At 39.9% G+C, this 27,865-nt stretch overlaps 1 protein-coding gene across 2 annotated transcripts; it reads right to left on the minus strand.

Moving 5' to 3' along the window:
- Positions 1 to 2,056: 2,056 nt before the first annotated feature.
- Positions 2,057 to 27,750, minus strand: HSPA4L (heat shock protein family A (Hsp70) member 4 like). Of its 2 annotated transcripts, XM_087738000.1 has the most exons (20): positions 27,495 to 27,750; positions 23,061 to 23,118; positions 21,460 to 21,600; positions 19,780 to 19,902; positions 18,168 to 18,267; positions 16,195 to 16,328; positions 15,014 to 15,258; positions 14,851 to 14,927; positions 13,494 to 13,645; positions 12,853 to 12,959; positions 12,302 to 12,435; positions 10,878 to 11,080; positions 9,411 to 9,458; positions 8,142 to 8,243; positions 7,475 to 7,612; positions 6,455 to 6,580; positions 5,187 to 5,294; positions 3,954 to 4,073; positions 3,216 to 3,377; positions 2,057 to 2,752 (listed from the first exon to the last, which is right to left on the minus strand). In XM_087738000.1, the coding sequence occupies exons 1-20, from the start codon at positions 27,599 to 27,601 to the stop codon at positions 2,558 to 2,560; spliced, it is 2,580 nt and encodes an 859-aa protein (XP_087594126.1). In that variant the 5' UTR covers positions 27,602 to 27,750; the 3' UTR covers positions 2,057 to 2,557. The 2 variants fall into 2 exon arrangements, with proteins under 2 accessions (XP_087594126.1, XP_087594125.1); XM_087737999.1 differs by lacking the exon at positions 9,411 to 9,458.
- Between the last annotated feature and the right edge of the window lie 115 nt (positions 27,751 to 27,865).

Below are 27,865 nucleotides of genomic sequence, written 5' to 3' on the forward strand. Positions count from 1 at the left end.
GTTGTGCATAGCTTATATAAGTACTTGAGAACCTTAAATCTGCATCCTGGTAAAATTTCCTCTTTGCAACAGAAAACAGATTACATATTAACAAGTCATATGTTCACATGTTTATGTGAAGCTCACTATGGCAAGAACAATTTTGCCCTTCCAAATGTGATTCTTAACATGTACGTCAGCAACCAGTTGCTATCGGCAGCCTGTGGGCAGCATTCCTCTTCACCAGGGATCTAGAGACAGAGCAGATGCACGGCAAAAAAGAACTATTCTAGTAAGAAAACCTTACTACAATTCCTTGTCTTAACCATATCTGCTTTTAAGCTTGCCATGTTAAGCAGCTGTAGAATTATTCCAGCCTTTATGCATAAGAATTGCCTCAGACATTTGTAATGTAATATTAAGCATCTGATGGCCATGAGCAGAAGACTTTCTGTTCTTACATATGACCTTTTAGCTATTGGAGAGCTTACACAGGAGATTTCCACTGTTAAGCTCTTCTGCCAACTATCAGGAAGTCTACTAGACAAATTAATGCGTATATGGGTTTTAGGAAGCCAGTACTTAAGAATGCTACTCATCACACTGCTGTGGCAAAGCCCCTAAGAAGATATTCACGATGTTAAAGCCTACGGGACCAAAGCTAGCTCAGTCATGTACTGACGTAAGCTTTGGACAACTGGCGCTGAAGTACAGTCGCCCCCTCAGTGCCAAAGATGTGTGACTACAGCGGCAGAATTTAAGACTGAGGTTGCAGAGCAGCCGCAGCTCTCTTCAAGGTCACTCAGTTTTTGTTCAAGGGCTTTAAATATGTAAACTCAAGGTGCCAGACCATCCACACCTGATTGTGTAAAGGAGGACAGTAGAGCAAAGTACGTGCATCAGTCACAAAGATACAACTCTAGCACCTGAGCTAGTTCAGCGGGTTTATATACAGCTGTAAATGATGCCGCCGCCTTCTGTGAAGGTATCCAAGAGTGTAGTTCACCTCTACCACCTCTAGCTGTTCGTGGAACACGAAGGGCATGGTTGGAGATAAAATGGCTGCCAAAGCTAGAAACAAGAGCATGACCCTTCACTTCTTTACAATAGCAACAAGCTTGTACAGGAGAACCGCTGCAGGAATGCCCAGTTAACGCCGGCACACCTAAATGCATTTCTGCAATGGAGTTCAAGTCACTGAAGTGTTACACTGCAACTACTCAGTCTCTTATGCTGACTTGACTAAGAAACCACTTTTCATAGTTAAGAGTAGCCCATTCCTATTCTGGTAATAGAAGAGTTGTTTAAAGTCAAAAGAAAAGTGACTTGCTCTAGCAAGTGCTACAGTACCTCGGTGACCGACAGCAGCATTCAGAATATATGAACGTACACTGGACCTTGACAACGTCTAAGATGTATCAAAGAAAATAGCGACTCAACTGTGTAATACATTATAGACACTTTCATTAGATCAACTAAATGACCAAAAGATAATTGGCAAGCTCTGCAAGTTCATCAAGTAGATGCCATCTTTGGGGTAATAATATCCAGTTTATAAGCTCTTTTGTTTAGCTCCTTGACCAAAAGGTTTACGTGCTGAGTACCAAGGCTTTAGTAAGCTCTCAGTATTTCTTTCAAGTTTGCAACAAATAGCTTTTAAGCAACCTCTAAATCAGGGTGCTAACATCCAGCTCGCACAGCGCAATTTCTGTTGTTTCTCCCCGCCAGCACAAGATGTGATCAAGATGTAGATTTCATTCGAAACAAAAAAAGTGGAAATAGCAACATGTGCAGTAAGACATTTTCAAGGGAAAGCTATGCAACAGTCCTCATATATTCTACCCCTTCGTACTATTCTCATTAGCATCATCCTATTGTAAGCACAGTACGTTATGTACAGCGATGTGCACTGAGACCATTCACTTAATTTCAGCACATGGCAGAGCCATTATGCTAGCATTTGGTAACTAAGGTTGTTAATGGGATGGGAATCTAAAAAATGTTTAAGCTTGTATTATTCAGTTTATATGAAAAAGCCCGTACAGTTCTCATGGTACATCAACACGATGGACTAGTATGCCAACTAACCTCTATTTTAATATTTAAATTATAACAATACAATAACTAGAAAAGGTCAGTGCTTCAAGTGACAACTTCCGCCACTTCAATTCCAATATTTTTTCCAAAATAAAGATGCAATTAGATCTACACTTGAGCATCAGTAGTGCAATACAGTATCCTTTCCTGAATAAAGGAGCTGAGGTTTATCCACAATAAAAGCTTTAAATAAGGTAGATTGTTGCCATTTATATATCAATTCTGTATGTTTGATATAAAATATATTGGGAAAGCTTAAACTGACTTATACAATCTACATTTGGCTAAAGCTCCACATAAGCAGCATCAGTGGAAACGAACATCAGAGGTGTACTTAATATAAAACACTTTCAAAACTACTCAGCAACAAATGACAGAAGGTTGGCTAAGAATAACTGAACATCTGAGGTGTGTACCAGACAAAAAGAATGGACCCTGTGGTTACTTGCACTATTTTAATTCAGTAAAAGAAATGCAAGATTTAGTCCACTTCCATTTCTCCAGGCGGTTTAGTCTGCTGAGAATTGTCCTTCGCTGGTTCAGGTTTCGTTTCGGTACCGCTCTGTCCGTTCACTGGTCCATTGTGTTCACCATTAGCTTTTGACTGCCCATCATTGGGAGGTTCTATCTTCGGTTTGGGCTTGTATATAATGGGATTACAGAAGCTATCCAATTCCTAGTTGTAACACAAAGGAGAGAGCAAGTTCATTTGGTAGCACAGTAATTGCATTAAACTAGAACGTTTCAAATTTGTTTCTGGGTCTTAATGACCTGGAATTTAATTTTCAAGGACTAGACATTTCAATTCTATTCAATTCAATTCAAGTCTAGAAACTTAAATAAAACCCTTCACTAGCTAAAGAGCTTCCGATCTGTTAAAAGCCTATATGGTAATCCATTTTCTAGCAAGCCTCGTGCTGTAACTTAGGATATTTTATAGAATGGCTTATGCAGAGGTACTGCTGTAAATCAAGAGCCAGAATTGAAGACTGATAAAACTGCTGCTCCCTCTGCATGGATCTTTTCATAGCTTTAAAATCTCTGCAGATGTAATATTCTAGCTCAACACAGAGGCCAAAATCTTGTTAAAGAAAAACCTACTAGAATGCAACAAGTACAATTTATTTTTTTTTTTTTACCTTAGATTTTGTCAGTATTTCTGCCACTTTGACAACTGGATCCTGAGTTAGACTTAGTTTGTTCTGGGCATTCATTTTGCTGTTCAACCAATTCATAGCCTCATTAATGTATTTTTCAACTTTTTCCATCTCGGCAGGATCTAGGTGATCGTATTTTTCATCCTAAGGAAAGAGATATTCATATCATCAATTAATATATGCTTCTCACCCAATTAAGAATTTCATGGACACATAATAAAATAGGATAACATTGCTACAACCTGATAGAAAGAGTTTTTAACAAGCATTTAGTACGAAGAATGATAGTAGAATAAGACAGGACGTTATTTTTAGACATTTGAAATTTTGCTCTGAAGTGCACACTGCTGAAGCACAGGTTAGTAATGAAGTTGCAAGAAAAAAAAGCACCTGAGATTTACTGTGGTTTGATGAACTAACCCCAAGAGATAGTCTTGTAAGTTATAGAAACAATGGTAACAGCCATAACTTGAGATACCCATTTCAAGTGGTACAAGTCACCATAAAACATGTGACTATGTTTAATTTGTATTCTCATGAAGAAACCCCTTTTGCCAGCAATCCAGAACAGTTTAGAAGTTCTCAGGAGCAGAAGCACAACAGCCATTTTAAGGCAGCTTAACAGGTTAATCCTATAGGATTTCTTTTTAAACACAAAAAAACTCTACAGCCAAACTCAAACACCCTTAATAGTTCATTCCCTAAATAATTTGCTTCTACCTTATTTTTGTATGCTTCTACTGCTTTCATAAGGAGCTGAATCTTCTTTCCCAGTTCATTTAAAACTTTTGGTCTCTCTTCGTGTTCCATGTATCTTTCCTGAATAGGCTGTCCAAATTTCTAGAAACAGAAGCACAAAGATCTTGACAAAATACAAGTTTACTTAAGTCTGGTCTAAGAATAAAACATGGCATTGCAAGGAAGGCTGCCTTTAAGTCCTTTTCTCACCCATTCAAGAGCGTAGTCTTTGCATTTTGCTTTAGTACAACAAAAAAAAAAAGCCCAGAAGTTTAAACACAGGACTAGTGCCTGTCCTTATTAGGCTTAGTATTTTGCAGTTATTTTCAGCAAAAAGAGCATTTGGAACAATGCATTCAGAACTGAGAGAAACAAGAGACAGGATTTACATGGATGGTTTAATTTTAAAAAGTAGCTCATCTGAAAACATCACATTTTATCCATTGTCCATTTTTTCCCTTCTCTTGAATACTGGTAATCCAGGCAAGAAGGCAGTTGCCAGGATCTACACTGCTGTTTCCATCAGTTATCCCTCCCCCAAAGGGAATCTGACTCGAGAGAAAACAGTTGGAGCCCAAGAGCTAGAGACAAACTTACTACAAACAGAGTAGCTAGTCATTCATCAGAATTCACATTTTCCCATGAGATTATTAAAATCTGAAGCATTTATGTTTTTTTTGTCATTACTAATCAAATGATAGTGGAAGCTACTGTTAAAGCACTCGTCAGCCTTTAGCATTGGATATTAGACCAAAAATTCAGTTTTATGATACAGCTATAGAAGACCACTGAAAACAGGAAAACCAGAGCATCTATTCTGGAGTGTAATTCCAAATACCTGGGAGAGCAGTCAAACTACTCAAAAGCCTCTTTCAGATTGTAACAAGACTGACAGAAAATTCCCATAGCAATTAATTTTATTGTCACTGATGACAGTCTGCTTCATTTTGACTGTTTTCAAATTAGGAGCACAACTGACATTAAAACAAGCTGTATTTCTAGTTCTAAATATGTTCATTTCACAACTAAACTTCATCCAGATACAACTTGAACGTCCATACTTAAAAGTTAATGGATTTACAAAACTCACATACGAGTATGCACACACACACCCCCATTAGAAGAGCTTTGCTTACTTAGCCATCTATATTTACATAAATGCCCCCACCTCCAAACACACACACAGTTTTTCTAGAAAGTAACTTAAAACCTTACTCTTAATTCCTGGAGCTTATCCATGTATACTTGTTTTGGCTGGTCCTCTCCGTCTTCATAAAGCCAGTTTTCTGTGTCCTCCAACATCAGGGCCAGCTTGTTAGAATCCTATGAAGCAAGTTAGGGATACTCTAGTTCAGAAAGGAACACGACAAATGAGACTTCTCCCCCCCAGCACGCAAAGAACGCCCCTACTCAAAAAAGACTGTTTCATCAGTTTAAAATATTCAAAGTGATAGTGAAGGAAAACGTCAGTTAACAGAGTTCAAAGCCAAGATTTTACAGAACGGTAAGAGGCAGAACAGCCCTAGCAATCTGATTTGCCGGTGAAGTGGGAGCTTCAGGATTGATTTTATAAGCAAGCACATGCATCTCTTAACATTCTTGCGTATTATCTTTACATGGGAAGTTTTGCTTCTCAGGTTCTCCGACAGCAGGATGGAAGAAGAACAGACAAATTTGGACAACTATATATACAGTTGAAGTTAAAATTGTTGTAATTGGACTCTATGGGCTGTAAACAAAGACTTTTAATTATTCAGAAATAAAGATCTTATCTATCCCCATAACTTATGTAAGAGATTGTTTTGAAACTGGCATGCGAAAGACAGCCTCACACCCTTGAGTTTACACTGGAAGGGTGTCTGCACTGCGTGCTGGGTTGATGACCAGGTAATCCAGAGAGCAGACCTTCAAACTGCTGCTGGACATTTGTCGATTCAACAACTGGTTGCTTGTGTACCAGCCACTTTTATTTAGATGGCTGGTACAGAGAAATGATTATAGGACAAGAGTTCTTTCAATACTGCTTTTGCAAAAGCCCAGCATACACAGCTTTCTTCATCACCCTTATTTGGACTTTTAGGTGGGGAAAGAATCGTGTTTCTAAAGTTAATGAAATTAGACAATAAAACACAGAGCTACAGACACTCCGTTTCTGCTCATTTTCATTTTATTCCTATCCACTCACACCATGTAGAAGCTCATGGTGATCTGTCCTGCTTTCCTAACCCCACCGTAGGATTTTTATTTTCCACCTGCATCCAGAATCTTTCCTTGCCCCTGAGAAACGTCTCAGACAAAAAACTCTGCATGATTGCATGTCAAGTGTAAGCGTAGTTTTTGAACTTCACTGGTGTGAAGTTAATCCATTTCATATTCCAAAACAAATCCAAGCGACCCCTGCAGCCTCTGCATAACCCACACTCAAAACTTAGAGATACAAAGGAATTTTTTTCCAACAGTTGAAACACATAGGCAAGTCTTACTTCTTCAGTGATGAATTTCTCAAAGACTCCACACAGTTTGTCTCTGAAGTCATACACATATTCTTCCACTGCATTCTTAGCATCATTTCTTTCTTTCTCAAGCTTGTCTTGCATCATCATCTTCCCCTAGGGCAGAGAAAAGCTTATTTAAAACTAAAAGCATTTCAAGTGTCAAGCTTAATGATTACCCTCTTTGAACTGTACCACAAAACTTTGCAGAAGCTTGCTAATTCACAATTACGGATTAAAATTTTTACCTTTGTGCAAATTATCTTCACTGCAGGCAGAACTGGAACAGGGCAAAAAACGAGTTCCTATTTGGAAGCTGTTTGGCAAGTGCTTCAACATAAATGGATCAAATATCAATTATGATCTGACCACCACAAACAGGACTAGAAGGCAAGACAAGCCTTGACTCCGGTTTGGAAGTCACTAGGAATCATTCTGCCCTACAAAAATGATTTCGTATTTTATTCATCAGGCTGACCATCTTTCAGATGGGAGCTTATGCTGGTGGGATCTTCACAGGCACGATACCTAGAAAGTTCAGAAGGGATCCTCTGAAAGGCAGGTTTTCTACATGTTGTAATACTTCCCTGCTGACGTAGGACTTGAAGGGCAAAAATGTGATGTAACTAAGGACATAGCTTCTGTAAAGCACCAAAAAACCATGCAAATGCTACTGCTGACCAGTATCAGGTCAGTCGATAACAATTAGCATTCCTGTAACATCCTGTGCAGCCTCTGCTGGCTATCCTAGGCGTTTCCTGCCTCAGAACGGCATTGATACTTTGTGCGATGACAAGCTAAGAGGTCAAACTCAGACAGCTGCGTAGTTAAGTCTAGTGAAACTGATTAACTTCTCCAAAAAAACCCCCAACCAAAACAAAACCCCTTATAATTCACGACAAACCCCCAAAGGAATTCTGAATTAGATAATAAGTTTATGGTTGCAAATGCTCTCTGGATAATTATTTACAGTGACATTAATTTGAGTGGTCATCTGCTTATGCTGCTTACCTCATTTTCTATATAGCAGTTGATAAGATCTTGTCCCAGTTGTCTATAGAGGCTAGCCTGTATAGGTAGGTCAATACTCTTAACTTTTGCTTTAGCCTTCGGCTGGGCTGGATGATCTTGCTTGTCTCCAGAAGCAGCCTATTAAAAGATTTGCACTATTAAGAAACTTTCAAGAGTAGAAATATTACTACATTTACGCTCAAAAGAGAGAGACAAATGAATCTAGTGTAACAGCTACAAATTAATCATATGTAAACGAAGCATCTGAATAGCAGAGGACTAAGTAGAATCACCACTACCTTAGTTTTGAACCAAACTGGTAGAATTTAATTTCTTTAAACATAACGTGAAGAGCTGCTCAGAAAACCTGTTCAAAAGCTGAAGGCACCGCATAGTCTTCTTCATAATGTTTCCTAAGTTTCCCTAGATTCCATCTTCACTATAAAACTGTGTTAACAGAAACTTACTTCAAAGTCTTAATCATATACCGTGTTGAAAATGAAAGTGCTAAGGTAGGATTCCTAACGTCACCATTTCAATAGAGCTGTACTCCTCTAAATGCAGTCCCATGTTTGCAGCCAGCAAGATGAATGACTTTGAGAATACTGGGCAAAAAAAGTCTAAAGGGAAGCAACATTACATTTCCTTATCAATACTGAATACAAACTTTGGTTTCGGTTCCTGCATTTTCAGTTTCCTCATCTGCTTGGTTCTGTTGTTCGGCTTGGCTTTTCTGAATACCTTCATCTTGATCAACCTGCATTTTATCCTAGAAAGAGAGTTACATAACTGAATACAAAGGTTTGCTGTACAATTGAAGACTGACATCAATTACAGTAGATCACAGATACTATATAAGGACTTAAGAATCAAGAATTTTTGATTCACCATGCACCAACGGGCATTTTGATACAGTACTTGTATTCATATCTTTCTCAAATTAAACGGAAATTCTATTCTGCCTGTCCCCCTTGAAATAATTATGAAGGTGCCGTCTGTCCCCTATTAAAGAATTACACTAAGCCCTGTGAATACTCCATTTTAAATTAGAAATAAATACACATAGAATGTATGCAAAGAACATTCTAGAAACACACCACCAACACAGGCAATAACAATAGGTTCTCTATGGAACAGCCAGAACTTTGACCTCGTATCATTTTTCACCTAAACTTTGAGGTTTGTAATCCAAAGCAGAAGTAATTTCGTCATCGTAATTGTTACCTGCATCTGTCTCATCAGACCATAAAAAGTAAAGTTTCTGTAGTAGCCTCTTGGAGCACATGAGCAACTATCTTCCCTCCCTGCCACCCAAAATTAAGAAAGTTTCACTTAAATTTATCTGTAGTTCACCGATGCCTTATTCTAAATTTAAGGATCTTAAAGACATCACTAATTACTAGTGCTGATCACGTGATTTAGTTTAAGTAATACAATTCCCTGTCATCATTGCAAAAAACCTTTGAATTACATAGTAATGGATAAGTCTAAAGTTTTCAGGATGACTCTAATACTCGGCCATCCAGAGCATCAATAAATAACAAGCTGTAGCAGAGGTCTGAAAGGTGTAAGATTACTTCCATTACAAGGAACTAGATTCCTGCATTCACAGACTACATATGCATGTAAAAGAATTTACTGTTAGTTCTGCGAAATACAAGAAAAAGTTATTTAAGGAATTCAAACTCTAGCGCAGGTGCGTATGTTGCAGTTTAGCTATGTTAATTGATTCAGCAAGTTTTTAATGGTAACAGTTGAAAACAAAAAGGGTACTTTTACAAAATTTAAGTTTTGTCACTTCAGAGTAGGAAAAAAAAAAAAAAATCCTCATTTACTGTTCTTACTGTTCACACAGAAAAGGCCACAACTGGAAGGAACTCTTTTGCCTACACAGAAAAGCTACAGGGGGGAAATAATACATAGATACACCACAAACCTCCTCCTCAGAGTCGAGGGTATCATCCTCAATAATGAAAGGTAATTGCTGACAGGCACCATTGTAAAACAGAAGATGTGTTAGATGAATGGAAGTACCACACACTGAAAGCCTGAGGATGGAAGTGGTTGCTCTTGCACTGAACACAGCGTACTCATCTCAGTAACCTCCGCGTGCAGTACGCTCATTACGCTAAACGCCAGCTGTGTCACTTTGAACTGTTTTTCACTTGTATACAAACATCAGATGCAGTGCGCTTGTCCACAAGGAACTGCATCGTGTTTGGCATTTCAAATACGCTCAAATTCCTGGAAAGCAGTATAATATTTAAGGAGTTGCTTGCATCAATTATGTAATGCTACTCGTGTCACCTCTTGCTTTAAATTCCTGTAGTATATTCAACTAAAGCGGCAAAAGCTGCTAAGGACAGATTTTAAAAGACAATGACAGGAAATGCATTCACCCCTTCCTCTAACTAAAGCTGCCAAGTGTTTGCTTTCTGTCCAACCTTACTCCCCCTAAGGAAGCCCTCCCCCAGTATGCCTGACAGCCTGTGAGACCGGCCACTCTGCTGAGCACTCTGCAACCTCCGAAAGACAGCAGCAGTGTGATGCAGCAGATGCCCACTGCTTTATCCTCTTTCTCTACGCTATCATCTCTCTCCCCTGTGAGCCGTGACATAACCAAAATCCCAAGATCCCAAGCTATAGAAGGGCACAAGCAAAAAAGAAAGGCTGCCAAGGCCACCGCTGGTGTGTCGTTCCCAGCTGCAAAGCGCTCCCTGGCACCCAGTCCTCAGCTCTACAGCGTCAAATGTAATAGCTGCACCTCACTACTCTCAGCTATCTACTTTCAGTATGCAGTGCGCTATCAAGAAAGTTGATCCTCCTTGCGCTAGAATGAGAGAACATAATTTTGTTAATTTCTCAGTATTCATGACAAAGCTGTTGCACATTTATTTCCAGTGATTTTCCCCTATGGGCTTACAAGCCAGTTCGTCAGAACTACCAACACTGAAGTACATAAAGAAGTGCTCTTAGTGGAAGAATGTTTATGTTTAAGTTTTCCATATATAAAGAAATACCGTATTTTTTTTTTACCCAATGAAAAAGTAGTACTTGAGAAAAACCCAACCTTTAGAATCCATTTGTCAATAGATCTCATTAAATATGCTGCCATTTGATAGCAACACTAGATAATGCTAAGACTGGTAGAGAGATCGTAAAGAACAATGAAAAAATTATTTTTTTCTTTAGAATCTGCTTTTACATTCTTTTTTGCTTTCTTAGTGCCACATGTCACCAGTACTTCAATAATAAACATGAAGAAATGTGTTACATAACTGAAGAAATAATTTAAGGGTGGAGAAGTAGTAATTGTCAAAAACTATACACTATGATTCAATCTCTAATTATCGGCTCTCTTGTCAGAATTACAAGGAGTGTAGATATTTACGAGTTTACCTACCAGCTCATCATCTCTGCCTTGGTTCTTACTTGATGATTCAGTGTCCATAGGCATGTCATTGTGATCTCCCTCTACATTCTGCTTCTCTATTATAGAAGCATTTGCCACGCTGAAAAGGCCGTGAATATTGACGCGCACTTTAACCTTCACTTTGGAATTGTCGCCATCGTGTTGGGGACCAACATTTTGAATAGTGAAACGCCCTTGAAAAAACAGAGATGGTTTTAATTATTGTTCCAAAAATAGTGAAAGAGAAAAAAAAGAAGTAAAATACATTCCTTGAAGGGTGTTAATTCAAATAGCAACTTCATGTAACTTTATTTAAGTAGTTGTCAATTCTACAATGTAAGCTGCAGCTAGATAAACTAAAACCTGGTTCCCCAATTACTATCAGTTAACTGATAATTGATAAGATGTTTTTGCTTTATCTGTATTTCATAAAAAAGTCAAGATAACACTTTATTAGGTGTTCTACGTCTCGGTTGCCTTCTCTAACCATCACACTAGAGAAACTTCTCCGATTCATCTCAAATGGTTTCTTTCATCCACGTAACTCAAACTTCCCCCTGAAAAATAAAACGTTAACAGAGAGAGAAGATTCTATTTGAATTTGGTAACATGGATGCACTACAGATGTCGGAGAATGAACAGTGCTTATCAAGGCTTCTAGAAGCAGTGACATCGATACTTTATTTTGCCACTTGCTGGAAGTTTGAGTGTAAATGATGCAGACTGTGCACGTGTAAGGGAAAATGTTCTTCCCTAAAGATGACAAATTTCTTGCACTGACAGCTAAACAGGTAGCACCAAGTTCATATCTGATTCATAAATCAGTAAATGAAATTGTGATTTAGTTTAAAGACCCTGAGGAGTCTATTAATAACTGAAAGTAAGGTAGTGTTAGCTACCAGGAAAATTACTCGTACCATCTAATGCTTTAGACTCTACTACGGATGCTTAAGTTCAGGAACTGCCTATTTTGTATGTTCTCAGATTAACACAAAGAGACATGACAGATACCTGTCTGGACAGATAACGATCTAGTGCTCACGGGTCCTTCAATCCGATTTCTTTGAAAAATGAAGGCTGGTGGGCACATAAGATCCTTATCCATTTTATAGAGGTTGAAAGAACAAGACAATAGAGCACTAAACTCTTTGTACCAACTTTTTTTAAAGCATTCAGAAACAGTGAAGACAGGCAGAATGAAGCAAGTAGATTTTTTTAGGAACTGCCAAAAGAAAATGTCGATACTGTTTGATCACTGCATCTAAACCAGGACAACTGTGCTGAGCCTTTCTAAAGAACTTAGGCTGTTCTATAACCTAGGAAATATGGAAGTAACGTATCTTAAGAAGAAGGAGAACCACTTTCCCCGTTATCAACAACAGTTGGGTATGGGGTTTTTATTCACGTGTCCTTACCTATTCTGGAATCAGGATAAGGCACTTCATGCGGATGGGTATAGTAAGCTTCCAGGTCAAAAGGCTCTTTCTTGTGAAAAGTAATTACTTTTGAGAATGGAGCCGCATGGTTCTTACTGAAGACTTCACACTCCCTAAAACCATAAAATATTAAGTAAGGTTAAACCACGGAGCATAACACAATGGGTAATCAAAATCAAGCTATGTTAATGATCAGCAGCTGTGCTAACCGAGCAGCTAAATAACGTAGTTTAAGTCAGTTTATGACAGGAGTTGCAAGTTGAAGGCCTGTAGGTCTCAAAGTTGGACTACGCATTCTATGTCACACTTCTCAAAAATTAAGCAACTTCACACCAACATTTTTTTAATTAAACTTATTTCCTATTATTAAGCAGTAATCAGAAATCAAGAGGTATAATGCAAAACAAGAAAATGAAAACTGTTCTGAGTGGATGACAGCTTCAAAGTCTGAAGCCTGGTCTTTCCCATAGCTCAACATTTTTCTTTATGTACACAAATACACACATTTTGCTAGGCACCATAGAACTTACCCTGTTCCTTCTTCATAAGATGATTTCCATCTTAACGTTACAGAATAAGGAACAACATCTGTGATAGAAAATTCACGCACTTTAAAAGCTGGGGAAAGAATTGCACACTAGAAAACAAAGACCAAGATTTTATTATATCCACGTAGTCAAATAAATAGCAAGTACAATCACTAAAACCCAAGTGCAAAAAGGCTACGATTCACGTAGGTCACATGGAGGTCCTGCTTATCCCAGAATTTTTAACAGAAACTTCCCGTGCTTAGCAGAAAGTTATTTGAACTGAAAGGCTTAACTAAATTAAAGTAATAGTAACAGATGGTGCTTCCCCAGTGATTGTCAGTAAAGACACCCAGCAAAGCTTCCAACTGACTACACAGAACTGAACAGTGCAATTTGGGCCATCAAATTTAACGGGTCTCTAACAAGACCATCCTTCTAACACGACACAGCAGCAAGTTACCAAATGTAATACATTGGAATGCAATATATTTCTGACATGATCACTGTCACCAACTGTTGAAAGAACAAGTAAGATTCTACGTCTTGTTTCAGCTATAGTACCTTTTGCTTTCGGTTAGTTGTATTTCATTAGTACATGATGTTAAAGAAGCAATACTGAAGTTTAATTTCAATAACTATACCTGCAAGGCACAGCCTCTTGCAACAGCTTCATCAGCATTTAGCGTGGTGCTTATCTCTTTACAGAAAAAGTTAGAGATCTGTTCCTTCACTGCTGGAATTCTAGTAGCCCCACCTACTATTTCTATACTGTAGATATCTTCACGCTGAAGTTCTAGAAGAGAGAGTGCATGGCCTTAAGTTATCGCCAAGATATCAAAAAGCTGTCTTTGGACAGCCAAAAAAAAACCAGATAGAGTTCTCTTATCATCGAGACACTGTGACAAGCACTGAATATATTCAACGGCCGACAAGATCTTTAAAACCAGATTTGTCATGACGTGTCCTATTCAAACTTTTTGTCCCTCCTGCAGGCTACGTTTTCTAGTTGCATAATCCCAGAAAACACAGAAGCCAAGCATCAGTAAGGACAGCTGTTCTTTAAAATGCATTGTCCATGTGCATCCCCTTTCTGGTCTGCACAAGCTCAAGTGTGTGTAACTGGGTTTTTTTTGGCAGCCGTGCACTACTGGACAACACTCATCCCTCCCAAACAAGAAGAAAATGAAACCCAAATATACCTCCTTTTATGTTTGGTTTAATTTTGGTTGCCAAAAAAAGAAAAGCAAAACACTTAACTAAAAATATATAATAAATGTTAGACTGTGGTTGCAGGGTAACTTTTTAATTTTGGATTCAAGATATGGGTATAAAGTGATCTCAAACAACCGTCAGTCCTTGAACAGCTCTGCTCAGCAGTTACTCAGGTTCTTACTTCCTGTATTAGCTATCTAGCCGAGTCACAATATAAGCAGAATTCTTCCCTTTCTTTTAGTTAAGGATGCTGGAATTGGGAGTAAAACCTTTTCCTGCGTAACGGATATAATACTACGTTAGGCAAAAAAAAAAAAAAAAAAAAAAAAAAAGTTATTTGCACATGCTTCAGATAAATTATTTCAAGAATATACTGCCAATTTCTCAGGTCAGTGAGGACATGTATGTATCACATATGGAACAGGCTGGCCACACAGTTGCAGTAAAGAATAATAGTTTCTCCCATCGTGGTTTTGGTTTGGTTGTTTTGTGGTTTTAAAGAAAATAATCTTTCAGAGCGCCAACCTTTTCCATTACACAGGGTGAATGAGGGTCAATAAACTAAGGTTGCAGAGTGATATGTGCACTAAATGAGGCAGGAATGGGATCATGCATACATGACAAGCGTATGAATGGAACTTACATTTAACTTTTCAGTACTTAGCTTTGCAATTCTAATAAATACAAAAATATATTAAAAAGATTATCATTAAAGAGATCTAGGATAACTGGATTACTAGTTACTTTCTTGAACCAAAAGTAGTACCTAAATTAACTCCTACTTACTAGCTTGATCCATGGCTGCTCTTAGAGGAGGTTCCACTCTGGACAGAAGGGCTGCACACAATTGCTCAAACTGAGCTCTGCAGGAACAGGGAGAGCGTTTCACATTACCGGACAGCTTCAAGACCACACTTCACTGCACTTCAGTGAAAATAACGCACAGTACCTGTTCATCTTACTGGAGACGTCAAGGTCATTCATGAAGCACTCAATATTGAGTGGAAGGTCAGAAGCATTTGCACTCATAAGCTTCTTTAGCTTTTCACATTCCTGATACAATCGTAGCAGCGCTCGGGGATTCTCTTTTACATTCAGTTTGTATTTCGTTCTAAATTCTTCAGAGAAGTAATCTACCAAAGCCTCATCAAAATTCCTACCACCTACAAAAGGGTCAAAGGTAGTAGCCAAGACCTGCACAGAAGTGAAAGAACAAAGATTAAAAATTATGAGACGATGTTTGTTTAAATGTAGGGATAGCTTTCATACAGACACTAGTTTTGTAAGTTAATACCTTTAAAAACAGGTTTGATAGGGGAAAATTCTTTGCGGTTTTCTCACCATCTTCTATGCTATTGCCAGATACAACAACTTAAAAAGATCACTCGTCAATTATTTAGTGTCTGCTCTCCCTAAATAAAATACTATCACACCTACCACGCTCTTTTCTACCACGCTGCAGCCCCTACTCAGTTTACTAGCTTGCTAAAGAAAAGGCAGACTAGGAGAGCTATTTTGTCATGCTGTTATTACTAGTTCTGTGTCATTTGCTCAAAACAGAAAAACTCACTGTCATCTTCCATACGACTTCAGATGACTACATTTTGCTACCAAAGACAAATTTACAAAAACATTCAGCCATCAGTAGTGGCCAGACAGAAATCTCCCAACCAGGACGTGAAGGTTGTTCAGTTTTACTTCACGGCCTGCTGAATTTAGATTTTGAACAGTCATGGATGGCAGGGGGGAAAGATCATTGAGCAATTCAGGAAGTTCAACAATTTCCCATAGCTAAGTCAGTTGCACAACTACAATGCTTATAAGACTACCAGAATACGCAAATATTTCAGTGATGTAAAATGGCACAAAAACCGTGCAGTATGCTTCATTGTCAAGCACTTTTTCAAAACATACTCTGGGATACTTCATTTCTGCATTTTATAAAACTTGGTTTGCTAAAATAGCCAGAAAAATAACACAAAAGTTTTTGCATTCAGCATTTCAAAAATATTTGCTATAGACATTTACTTAATTAAAAAAAAAAAATCTTCCCACAGAACAGTATTTTGAGTATTGTTCAATTAAATACTTCAGGAATGTGGGATTTTACTGTATGACTTAAAAGATTACCTTCAGTTTTCCCTTGTTAAAAGCACAGATTGAGACCTGATACGCAGAATGCCCCATATCTACAAAGACCACATTTCTTGGCTTCTCTTCCAAGGCCGGCAGATCTTGCTTGTATATTCCATAGGCTAATGCAACTGAAAAACACCAACCCGCAGAAGTTAAGGGAAAGCTGTATACAACTGTAGAGCATGCACTAAAAGCAATTCCAAAAGACAGACGCTACTCATGTTTACTCTTTAAAGTAGAGTACTCTAAAGAGTACTCTTTACTCATTTACACCTCCATTACTCAGCTCAAATAGAACGTAAGGGTCAAAAGGGTCACAACTTTTAGACCGTTATGAGTTGCCATGTTCTTTGTTTTCATTCCTTACTCTATGATTTATAGTTTTCCTAGTAAATTACCTCACATTCATTCATATAATTGACATTTAAGTATTCTGTATAACCTAACATCTCTTTTCAACAACAACTGCATGCTGTGCACCATCAAAGCACTAACTTCAACTCAGTAGCATATGTGCCATCATAAATTGAAATTTTTAGATCCAGGATTTATCAGATTGGTTATTTTTGCTTCTGTTTAAGAATTACTGTTCCTATATAAAGCAGCTCATCACAAAGAAAGTTAACACATTTAAAACACATTTTTTACTGTCAAGAGAGGAAACAGATGTCAAGTAAAGGTTTAACACTGCTAAAGCAAGACCTTTATTTGAGTTCTGCTTGTAGCCAAATTAACATTGTAATTTGTGAAACTGCACAGATTAAGTCTCATGCCTCCATCTCTCCTTTCAAATGCCTTACTTTCAGTACTTGTCAGCTCAGCTTTGCAAAATTCAAGCGTGCTCAAGAGATAAAAAAATGTTTTAGAAGACTAGTTTATAGGAATCTAAGATTCCAACACCAGCACTCATTTGGAAGGTAAGTTGGCTGAGACCTTCTAAAAGCAAAGAGAATTTAAATCAGGAAAAAAAAAATAAGTTACTGGTTTAAACGAGTCCAACTTTGCTTCCCATGAAGTGTAACGCATTTCTATACTCTACCCTAAATTCACCAAAACCAGAGGAGAGCAGTAAACAAATTATTTTATAGAAACAACAGTTGTGCCAATGCTACAACGGACAGGACTGCCACAAGTTTAAACTGTCGTTATCCCGCAGACTTATGCTCGACTTGATCTGCATATTTTGAAAAGTCATACAGTTCAAGTTGTTTCTAAACATGACCAGCAAGTCTGCTTTCAGAAAAAGGTCCCTAAAAATGCAGTTTGTGTAGAAGCAGCTTTTAAAGCATACATATTAAGTAGTTAAGAATGAAAAATATTTGCATTACACATTTTAAAGTTTCCCTTCAACGTATTTCACTTCAAATAAATCCTAGCTTATGACAAAAAGGTATTTCTCTAATGAGATTTATTTTTACACCAGCACACCCATCTTCCAGTAAGCTGGAAAGAAAATTAGGAGACCCCATTACACACCTATGTTAAATAAGGTTATTTGCTGGGATCTTTCAGACAGATGCAGGTTACATCTGATAATACTGTACTGCACTATTACTTAACACAACAATTGAGAATTTAGGTCAGGTGCACACCCCAGCTGGATCATTAAGAGACTGTAAAGCTAGCTCAGGCCTTCCTGATACAGCTGCCGTCGCTCCACGGTACAGCAGAGAGATGAGCACAGATACCAGCTTTATTTCTGAAGCAGAGCAGCTATTTTCAAGTGGCACTGTATTCAAGTTAGCAAACCCAAGCTCTCATTATGTCTCCTAAGTGCTGAACACCACCCCAGCAAAACAGTTGCTGTGCTTCCAGTTTCCAAGCTGGATTGGGCAGTACTGGCCTGGATAGCTTTTCCCCCGAGCTCCCAATTATGTAACAGGAGTATGTCATCACCCTCGCAGATGCAATAGCTTGAATGGGTAAGGAGGAAAAAAAAAAAAAAAAAAAGCTTTGCTGCCCTTTACCTGCTGTAGTTTCATTCATCAGCTTCAGACAATTTAATCCCGCGATCTGTGCAGCTGCCATTACAGACCTTCTCTCAGCATCAGTGAAGAAACTGGGTACCTGTTTCCAAAAAATAATTACGTAGGATATTATGAAATATGGACTTTTTAATTTAAAAAAGTCAGACTTACCCATTAAGCCACCCTGTAAATTTCAATACCACAATAAACTGTTATAAGCTAACCTCAGATTAATACGGCAGTCTGAATAAAACAGCTAGGTAATTCATTTCAGTGCATATTTTAACTAAAATTTCAAAATATGACAAAAATGAAGGGACATCCAGAGTTGTTTTAAACAAAGTAGATTTAAGCACCAAAAAAACCCTGAAAACATTTTGTCAGATTCTTCTGATGAGTCTTTGATCTTAAAATCATTACCAGTTTCTGAAAACATTTGTGCAGCACAAAGTCAACACAATAAATATTCGTACATAGCCCTAAAGTAAATTACTGCAGAAGCACTACAGTGGTGCTGGAGCTAAACTTAGTGCTGAACTAAACTTTGTGTTACGGCTGAGTCCGTATCCATTTTTCAGCTATCACCTCTACCCCAGTGCCAGCTTACAGTGCACTACCATACTCAGTTCCACCAAAAATAGCTAAAGCACAATCAGAGCCCACTTAGAAACTGCCTGCAATCAGTTGCTGTATCTTCAGTCCAGCTTAAGACACAGAACTACATTCGTAGTGTATTTCATTAGCTACCACTGTGGTGTATTACCAAGGATCCTTGTTTGTGTGGGAGATATTCTCTGTAAGTGTCTTTGTATACCATAAGGAAGCAAGAATAAAGATGAAAGCAGATTTCCAACAGCTGAAGTATACAGCTTTCCAGTTCCCATGTCTCTGTCTGACAGAAAGGGGGTAACCCCAATACTTCATGCCCAGGCCTCTCACCAGAAGCAAAGCAGTAAACAAAAACAATGTGAAAAGCAGACATTTAAGACTTCGTATCAGGAACAAAAACCTCTTGTCTTCAAGCTCCCCCCCCACTCCCCTGCTGTGGGTGAGGACACTAGCTAAAAAAGAAAACCCAACACAAGTAAGCCAGCCAAATCAAGAGACCTTTGCCAACAAATACAGGTACTTTGGGCTTCTCAAACTGCCAGTATGACCCTCAGAGCCATAAAGTTCAGGCAACTCTCAACTACACTACAACCCCAACTGCATTCAACTATGTAACAACAAAGAAATTCAACGTGAATTTGGGAAGGTTCTTTGGAACTGAGGAAAATATGGGAACTGACCTATGTGTAAGCATTTATAACAGGAACTACAGTAATCACAACTACTATACGCAGCACTTGGAGTTCGCCAGTCTGGATCAGCTTAAGAAGTATGTTCTTTCTGAAAACACACTCTTGATTTATTAAATTTTCCATCTTCTCACACATGATTACAAAAGTATTCTCATTTGGAAAAACCTGTAACAGGCCCATTTTGGGGGGGGGGGGGGGGGGGCGATTTCTATCCACTACTTCTATCTCTTACCATTGCACCGTGACATAAATGGTACTAGCTTACCTAAGTTATCTGTAAAAACAATTGCAATAAATATATTACAACTTACTGAAATCACGCAGTCTGCCACTGGTTTCTTCAAAGCACTTTCTGAAGTCTCTTTAAGTTTGGCCAATAACATTCCTGTAATCTGTTCAATTGCAAACAGTCTCTCTTCATCTAGGTATCTCACCTGAAACAGAGAATTGCAATTCTGTAATAAATCATCTCAACTTTTCTGTAAGATGTGCAACTTTGACATTTTTTGTAATTTTGAGCAATGAGACGGAAGTTTATCACCAGACTCTGGACACAAATAACTCTCCGTATTAATTGATGCTATGGATTTGTGCTACCTACAACAAATCGTAACAGTTCAGTTTAGCTGAAAATTGTTTTGTGGGAAACCTTAACAGCTGCATTATCTCAAGGGGCTATTCGCAAAGCTACAGTACTTTTGTTTGTTTGGGAAGTTCTTAATAAAAAAAAAATTAGAAAATGCATAATGAACATAGAATCACACTTGTCCTAATATGAGCTAAAAACAAGAGTTTTGGAGAAAACCCAAGGAACATTTGCTTCCTGCAAGGGTCACTCAAGCACATAAGGCAGGCAAGGGGCAAACGAGGCAATTCTAACAGTCCTGCCCTGCTTCAGAAACACATCTGAGTCTTCAGCCTTCATGTGAGGTTCTACATCCTGAATTCCTGACAGGCTGCCGTCTCCCTAGTAATCCCAAACACTCCTGTGCAGAGAAACCCAGAAAGATGAGCAGCAGCTATATTTACGTGGGCAATTAGTATGATAGGAGCAGGTATACAGAACAAAAGAAACTCACTTTGGTATAAAGTCCCGCCAGAAAGCAACCCAAAGTGCACTGGGAGGATAATTGGGAGATTTGCTTCAGAAATGCACTCCTGATCCAAATTAAAATGCTAAAAGCAAGACACGTTCAGAGACTGAAGGCAGAAAGCCTGAACTTTGAGAACAGCAGTTTCCAGCCATTTAGTTTGGAAGCAAATTAAAAATAGCTTGCTCAGATTACATCTTCAGAGCATTATCTTCTTTCCCTGAAACTTTGGTCTCTGCATGTCTGTAAGACCTAAACTCAGATGAGACTTACAATCACACACCGTAATTATATGTATTTGAAGGTAAATTTAGTAAGGTAAGGTGAAAAGCTACTAATGTGACTATAGAAATTGTATTAACAATTGATGAGAAACCTCAACAGACGTCTCTGAGAAAGTACAGTATTTGAGCAGATGCTACTCCAGGGAATAAAGCGTTCTTCATCTCTTGGTAACAGCGGATTTATTACAGTCAATTTTAATGAAGGTGAAAGAAACAAGTGTAACCTTCTTTGGGGTGAGAGCTATTACCGTTTTATAGCACACCTGTATGAGAGACACCGCAATACCTTTTTTACACTATTGTATTACCAGAAGACACGAGTATGTCGTACAGAGCGAGTATTCTAGATCTTCCTGAACATTTAAAGAAGTGAATGAGTTACAAGGAGAAATGAGAAACATCGCAAAACTATGCTAAGGCAGGCTCTTTGAAAAATAAAAGGTCTTACTGTACCTGTTATCACCTGGCATTTCTTTTCAAAATGAATACGGATTATTTAGAGTTTTCTTAAGGAAAATACAAGTCAGTTCAAGTAGGAAGTTAAGTTCAAGTTAAGTCAAGGCCCAAAGTGTTCACCTCCACCACTAGAGATATTCTGCACAAAGCTCTAACTCACCTTTACTCCTATGGAGCCATTTGGCATCTTCTGAAGTTCATAGGGAAGTTTGGCCCTTTCAGCTTGTATGTAAGGATCTTCAAAAGCTCTTCCATGCAGTTTTTTGAAACCATGTACTGTATTTTTTACATTTGTGACAATCTGTGGAAAAAATAGTTTATTTTTAATTACCCATGACATACAGACTACAGAAGACCATCCAGAAAGGAACTCTTGTTACGGTGGGCTTAACGCACATACTGAAGACCCGTTGTCAAGCCCCACACGTTTGCTGGAAAGCAAAGGGTGGGGGGAAGACAAAGAAGCAACTATTTTTTAATCTCTGGTCTCCATTAAAAAAAAAAAAAGCAAATTTAGTTCCCTCTTTAATATCCATTAGCTTGCCACCACCAATTTTCACTGCACTTTTTATTTTAGAGGAGCTTTCTGATACAGTACACAATATTTGAGATCATATTACATGCCGTTGCAACGCCTGCCTGCAGGAACAAATGAAATTATTACCTACATTAACTGTAAATGAAGCTTCAACAAATTAACAGATTTCACTTCCTTTAAAGTTCTCCCCTAATTCAGATCCCATCGGGACATAAAGCCTCCCCACACCTATTCTCTCATCAGTGTTTCAACCCAATTACTTTAAGGACAGAATTTTAAGTAAAGAAAGGACCAGAACAAACAAATCCCAACAAACACAATATTTAAGCTATCAAAAGAAATTACTCCAGGGTGATCGTCTCCAAGATAAACTAGTCTCGTTTACCAGTCTAAATAGCAAACTTCATAGCTGGGAAGAGTACTGACAGGACACCTTCTCAGCAGTGAAGTTCAGGGGTTGAGCTCAGATAAAAAATATAAAGTTTCTCAAAAAGAAAGTGATACAGTCTCTGCATACGCTGACTGCTCCTGGTACTACTGGTGGGCTCTCTTACCTTTATATCCGTCAGGCAAATTTCCAGTTACCTACACTCCACCCTAAGGGGAAGGAATGCTAATGTGATGCATGGATGCAAAGAAATCTATTTGGAATTTGTAGATACACTGGCTATTATGAATTGTTACGTATTTTCCTTCCAAAGGAAGGTTGTTTTCCTAAGGTTGCAAGTGAATTTACAGAGGATTAGAGAAAATTTACTTCTGTTCAAAGTTCCAAATTTAGATAGTAAATTACTAAGATGTATTCATTTCACATTATAAGCAACAACCAGTACCTATAACAAACTTCCATTGTTCAACTTCAGCTTCAACTTTTCTAAAACATAAGCACAGTATTCCTCCCCACCCCCAGTGGAGATTTAATTATGACCTCGATTCTTGCTGTCATGAATAACCAAGAAAAAGACTCTTCTACTGGGAAAGAAACAAGGTTTTCTGTTTCTTCCCATTTTTTATTCTGAATGACGAAACAATGCAGAAATACCGTTTCAATTTTAATACAGGGAATATACTGTTGAAGCAGTAACTATTACTGTGAAATGTACGCTTACTGTAGAGAATTTACTTTAAAACAGAAAAACATCAAGTTTATTCACTACTTCTCTTCCCACAGGTCAACAGGAGACAAGTCAGGTAAGGAATACCAGAGTTTTTGATTCATTTACCTGGCTCTTTGCTGCATTCCCAATGGCCCGGGTCTTGGATCCTAAAGATATACATGCTCTAAGTAAAAACAGAAAGAAAAAGAAATTGAGCTTTAAAAGAAAACGTCATAAAATATTTCCATGGTACTTTAAAACACCCACAAAAATTACAGTAGCAGAATATGGATGTGGTATTTAACAGCATTATTGCATGCAGCAACAGAACTCGCAGTGGAATTTTAGTTATTTTGTTCTTCGCAAATTAGTTTAGAAACAGCAAGCAACCACAATTGTTTTCACTATAATTGCATTTAAGGAATTCTTTAAAAGCTTATGTGTTCTACAGATCTTATCATGAAGGTAAGGAATTAATAGCTGCTTTTGGGCCACAGCTTATAACCAAAGAAGCCTGTGACATTTAATTTAAACACCTCAACTTTACCAGTCAGGTTTTCTTGACTCAGCAACCCCGAAGTCTGACAGTACCACATTCACACTGTAAGAGCCATTAGCAACAATAATCATAAGACAACAATAAAAAACCCCACCTAAGCCCAAGGCAGCTGAACAGCCCAGTTCTACAAACTGTTGAGCACTTCCCGCGACGGAAGACCATCAGGTACACACCACAAACAGGCAAAAGGGGAGATGCCTGGGAACAGCTCCCGGCCACCGAGGGCTTGGGAAGCTCTAGAGTAGTCCACGGCCCCTTGCAGCTTGCTTCTTCTCAGGGTTCCAGCGAGCACCCCTCTCGGCCTCGCCGCTGGCTCTAGCAAAGGCTGCGCCAGGTCCCCAGCCACCACCCGGCCACCTCACTACTGCCTTTGGAAACTACTTCTTTTTGCAAATTACTATCGCCACACCTTCGCTTAACAGATTTGAAATAGAACTCTTTCCCCAAAAGGGAACTGATCATCTCGCTACAGCCACTCAGTTGTAAATAACAGATACAACATGGATTTCATATGGTTCAAATTTAATTGTTTAATGAATGTGTAAAGGTCAGCATAGTAGATTGCTTCCTGCCTCCTCTCCACCATCACCACAATGAGGGCACCGTATGTAATTTGATAGTATTATCTAGCAGCCTCTTCTGCTATAACGTCACACCGAACATGCAAAACCTTCTCCAGATTTAACTGCTGCAAACAGACAATGCATTGCCCTACATTTTCAAATATGTAGTTCAGCTTTCGCAAATGGCTTTTACAGTTTTTAATGTTGCTTAACACAACGGTTCCCAATTATACTTTGTAATAATTAAGAAAACTCAGATAAAAGAGCAATTTAGAAAGGGTGCAAATGGTTTACGAGGCATTTATTTTATGGATAATAACATGCTAATGCTATTATATCACACCTCTTCAGTGTGGGAATTTGCCTCTGTTGACAGAGAGCATTACTTGCAAATACCCCTATGCAAAGCACGAAGCATCGGGTCGGTAGCTACTGAGCCCACCAGGGTTCCTGCCATGGTTGGCTTCAGTCACTCAGTTCCAGCACAAGGGGATGGTTGGTTTCTCCCGCCCTTGGCTGGGAAGCAGAGCTGTCAAAAAATAAAACGTGCTCTCTTTGGCTCCGAGCACTTCAGCTGTATCCAAGGCAGTCCCATAGGAAGCACATCCACCACACAGATACCAGTGTGGCAACTGAACCGTCTCCTCCACCAGTACCCTCAGCCTCCTCTGAAGCCAGCTTTTCAGCAGTACACAGACTTTTCTACAGGTAGCAACTCCCTTCACCAGAAGGACATTTCAATCCTCTACCTGCATTATTTTGAAGATGCTACCTCATCGTTTTAATTACCGTTTGTGATTACGCTAATTACACATAGTCTGAAAAAAGTTACTAAAAAGTTATGAGCTACCAACAATCATCAACTGTTTTTCCACAAAACCACAGTGGTGAGGCACAGCACTTGAAAGGGCCATTTGTCACGAGTTTAACACGCCCAGCGGACTAGAAACACGCACAACAGACTTGCTGGAGCTCCCGGTTCAGAAAAAGCCAAGTGTCTGTTCTAACACCCGAAGAGAAGTTAAGGCTGAGAGCCTTAAAAAGTACAAGTTCTACTGAAATGGATGGCTTCGTGGCAGAATCTTTCTCCTTTTTATAAAATACTTGTGCTAAAGCTTCGAAGATGACACACACTTTACAAACGCAAACAATCCCATGCCTTAGATTACAGGATGCACGTTTTAGGCAAACAATAAAGGATCACATGCATGTTTTAACAACTGCCACACTGGATTTATCAGTTAAGAGTGCTGTATTAAATTGTGATACTATATACGTTCTATAAGTCTACGCTACTTTTGTCTGTAGCACTGAAGTATGCTTACGCTACCGCTGTACTGCTCACAGCAGTGTTGCACAGGTACCTGAACCAGCTCTGAAACTGGAAGCCGACTGCACTAATTAGCCTTGCCCAGAAAGAGCAATTAGCCCTGTAGAGCACAGCCAGGACTGTCCTATCTTTAGGACCTAACCCAGTATCTTTACATGGCTTAATAACAACACACTGCGCCTGAAAGTGTACTAGCTTGTCCAGAGCTAGTTCAGGTATTTTTATACCACGTTATACAGGCACAGCAAACATTAACACTTCGTATTTCTGCGAGCAAATCCCAAGTATTTGGGACGTATCCAATCCACGTTAACCATTAGCTAACTTCAAGTATCTAAATGACATAAGCATCTCTATAGGAACAGATAAACAAAGAGTTCATTTACTGTGTTGCTATGTGTAATAAGCAGAAAAGTTTTGACGACTTAAGAGTTAGATCTGCCTACATCACTCAAATTCTGTGTGAGGTAAGGTTTAGTTACTATGATAAACTTCCGTAACAGTAACAAACCTGTTCAATTTCTATTTACTTTTTTGGTTTGCCTCAAAACAATAGCATTAGGAAGGAAGTTCCTCACTTTCTCCTATATTACTTTTTGGAGAAAAGGAAGAAAAAAAGCCAGAAAAAACGGCACTTTAAGCAAGATAACTAATGCCTTTAAGTGTCTGTGCACTCCAGACGCTATCTCGCTAACTTTACTTTAAACTCCTTTCAATAATCACTTCGTAATGTCTGAGTAACTGTACTTTCAAGACATGTAATGTGGAAAATGTTAAATGCAAGGAAACCTACATGAAGCCTACCTGCAAAGAACGCACTCCAAGAAGAGCTAAGAACTGGGAGTGCTCTTCTTCATAAGGGGGAAGGAGACTGCAGCTGCCTGAGGATTCTCTGGGCAACAATTTCAGGGGGTTCCTTGCACAGAATTTGAAAGGTCACAGAATTTCAGTTCTCATAAAACATGCACAAGGATAACGCCTTCTTAAGAGTTAATGCGAGAAGCATATTTTTCTAAGTAGTAAAAAGAATTTTAAAAAGTATTCCCATTAATACAGATGGGATGCATTTTGGCGTTCAACTTCCCGTACTTTTAAAAAAACTTTTTAGAAAGCAAAACAAAACCTATGTTTCTCAGAGATGAAAAAGACAGCAATGCTGAAGTTGCTACGGCCTCTCATCGCAGAAACAGCTTTCTGCTGTTGGCTACAAATTCCTTTTACAAAAGGAAGCACCATTCAAAACCTGATTTTTATGAGTATTACAGGAATTCCTGCGTCCTCCTTGGAAATTATGCACAGATGGAGCTCTAAAAATCCTAGACGTATCCCATAGAAACCGAAGAGAACAATCTCCACCTACTCTTGCGTATCCCATCATCACGGACGCTGCCCGCTGCCCCCCTCCCCTTGCTTGCAAGACCTCGGTATTCCAGGGCCAGCAGATGCAAGCGAGAACAGGTTTAAGAAGAGAGAACTCACCGCGCCACTTCCCTGTTCCCTGGTGAATCAACCTCCTCCTCCTCCTCCTCCCCGCTCTCCATCACGAAATTGTTAATGAAAAAGCTTCACGCCCTGGGCAAGCGTTCTAGAGTTGGGGACACACATGCGCTTACCCGAGATCTTTGCTACGCCAAGCCAAAGTGTGTGTGACAAGGACAGAAACCCCCCACTGTGCCCGAGGAGCGGCGCGGCGCGGCACACCGCGGGACCTCAAGGACGCGGCCGCCGGGAGCCGGGGGCAGGCGACGGTTTCTCGGAGAGCCTCCTGCCCTGCGCCCGCCTCCCCGCGCCCGCTGGGAACACCCCTGCGCGGGTAGGAGCGGGGCAGCCGGCCGGCGGAGCCCCGCTCCTCTCCCGCCGCCGGAGCCGGAGAAGCAGCCGGCGCCGGGCCGGGGCCTTAGAGCCGCGAGGAGGACAAGGCCCGACGGGGACACCCGCGGCTCCGCCCGCCCCACAGCGCCCGGCCGCCTCGGGGAACCCAGCACGCCGGGTGGGTGGGGGGGAGGAGGAGGGAAAGGGGGCGGCCGGGCCGGCCGGCACGGCGACCGGGGGGAGAAGCGCCGGGGGGGGGGGGGGCGGGGGAGCGGCCCGGGAGCGCCGGTACTCACGGGGTGCAGCGGTCGCTGTACTCGTTGGCGATCGTCTCGATGCCGCCGCTCCGCGCGACGCCGATGTAGCAGTTGAGGAAGCCGAGGTCAATGCCAACCACCGACATGGCCGCGCCTGCTGCTTCCCGCTCCCCGCCGGCCTGCGACTACGGCGGCAGCGGCGACCGTCTGGGCTGCGGGACCCGGCTCCTCGCCCGCCTCTCCCCCACTGCGGAGCGCCGGCCACCAACCGGCAGTTACTGCCCTCTGCGCAGGCGCGCTGTGCCGGCCGGCGGGGAACCCGCCAGGCGCCGGCTACGGCTTCGGCACTTTCCGGAAGGGCTCGGGCTGCGCCGGCTGCGGGCGGCGCGCGTTCGAGAAAGATCTGGAAA

This window comes from Nipponia nippon, unplaced genomic scaffold (genome assembly GCF_047370975.1).
Source record: "Nipponia nippon isolate SJK-2023a ecotype South Korea unplaced genomic scaffold, ASM4737097v1 scaffold_6, whole genome shotgun sequence".
NCBI lineage: Eukaryota > Metazoa > Chordata > Aves > Pelecaniformes > Threskiornithidae > Nipponia > Nipponia nippon.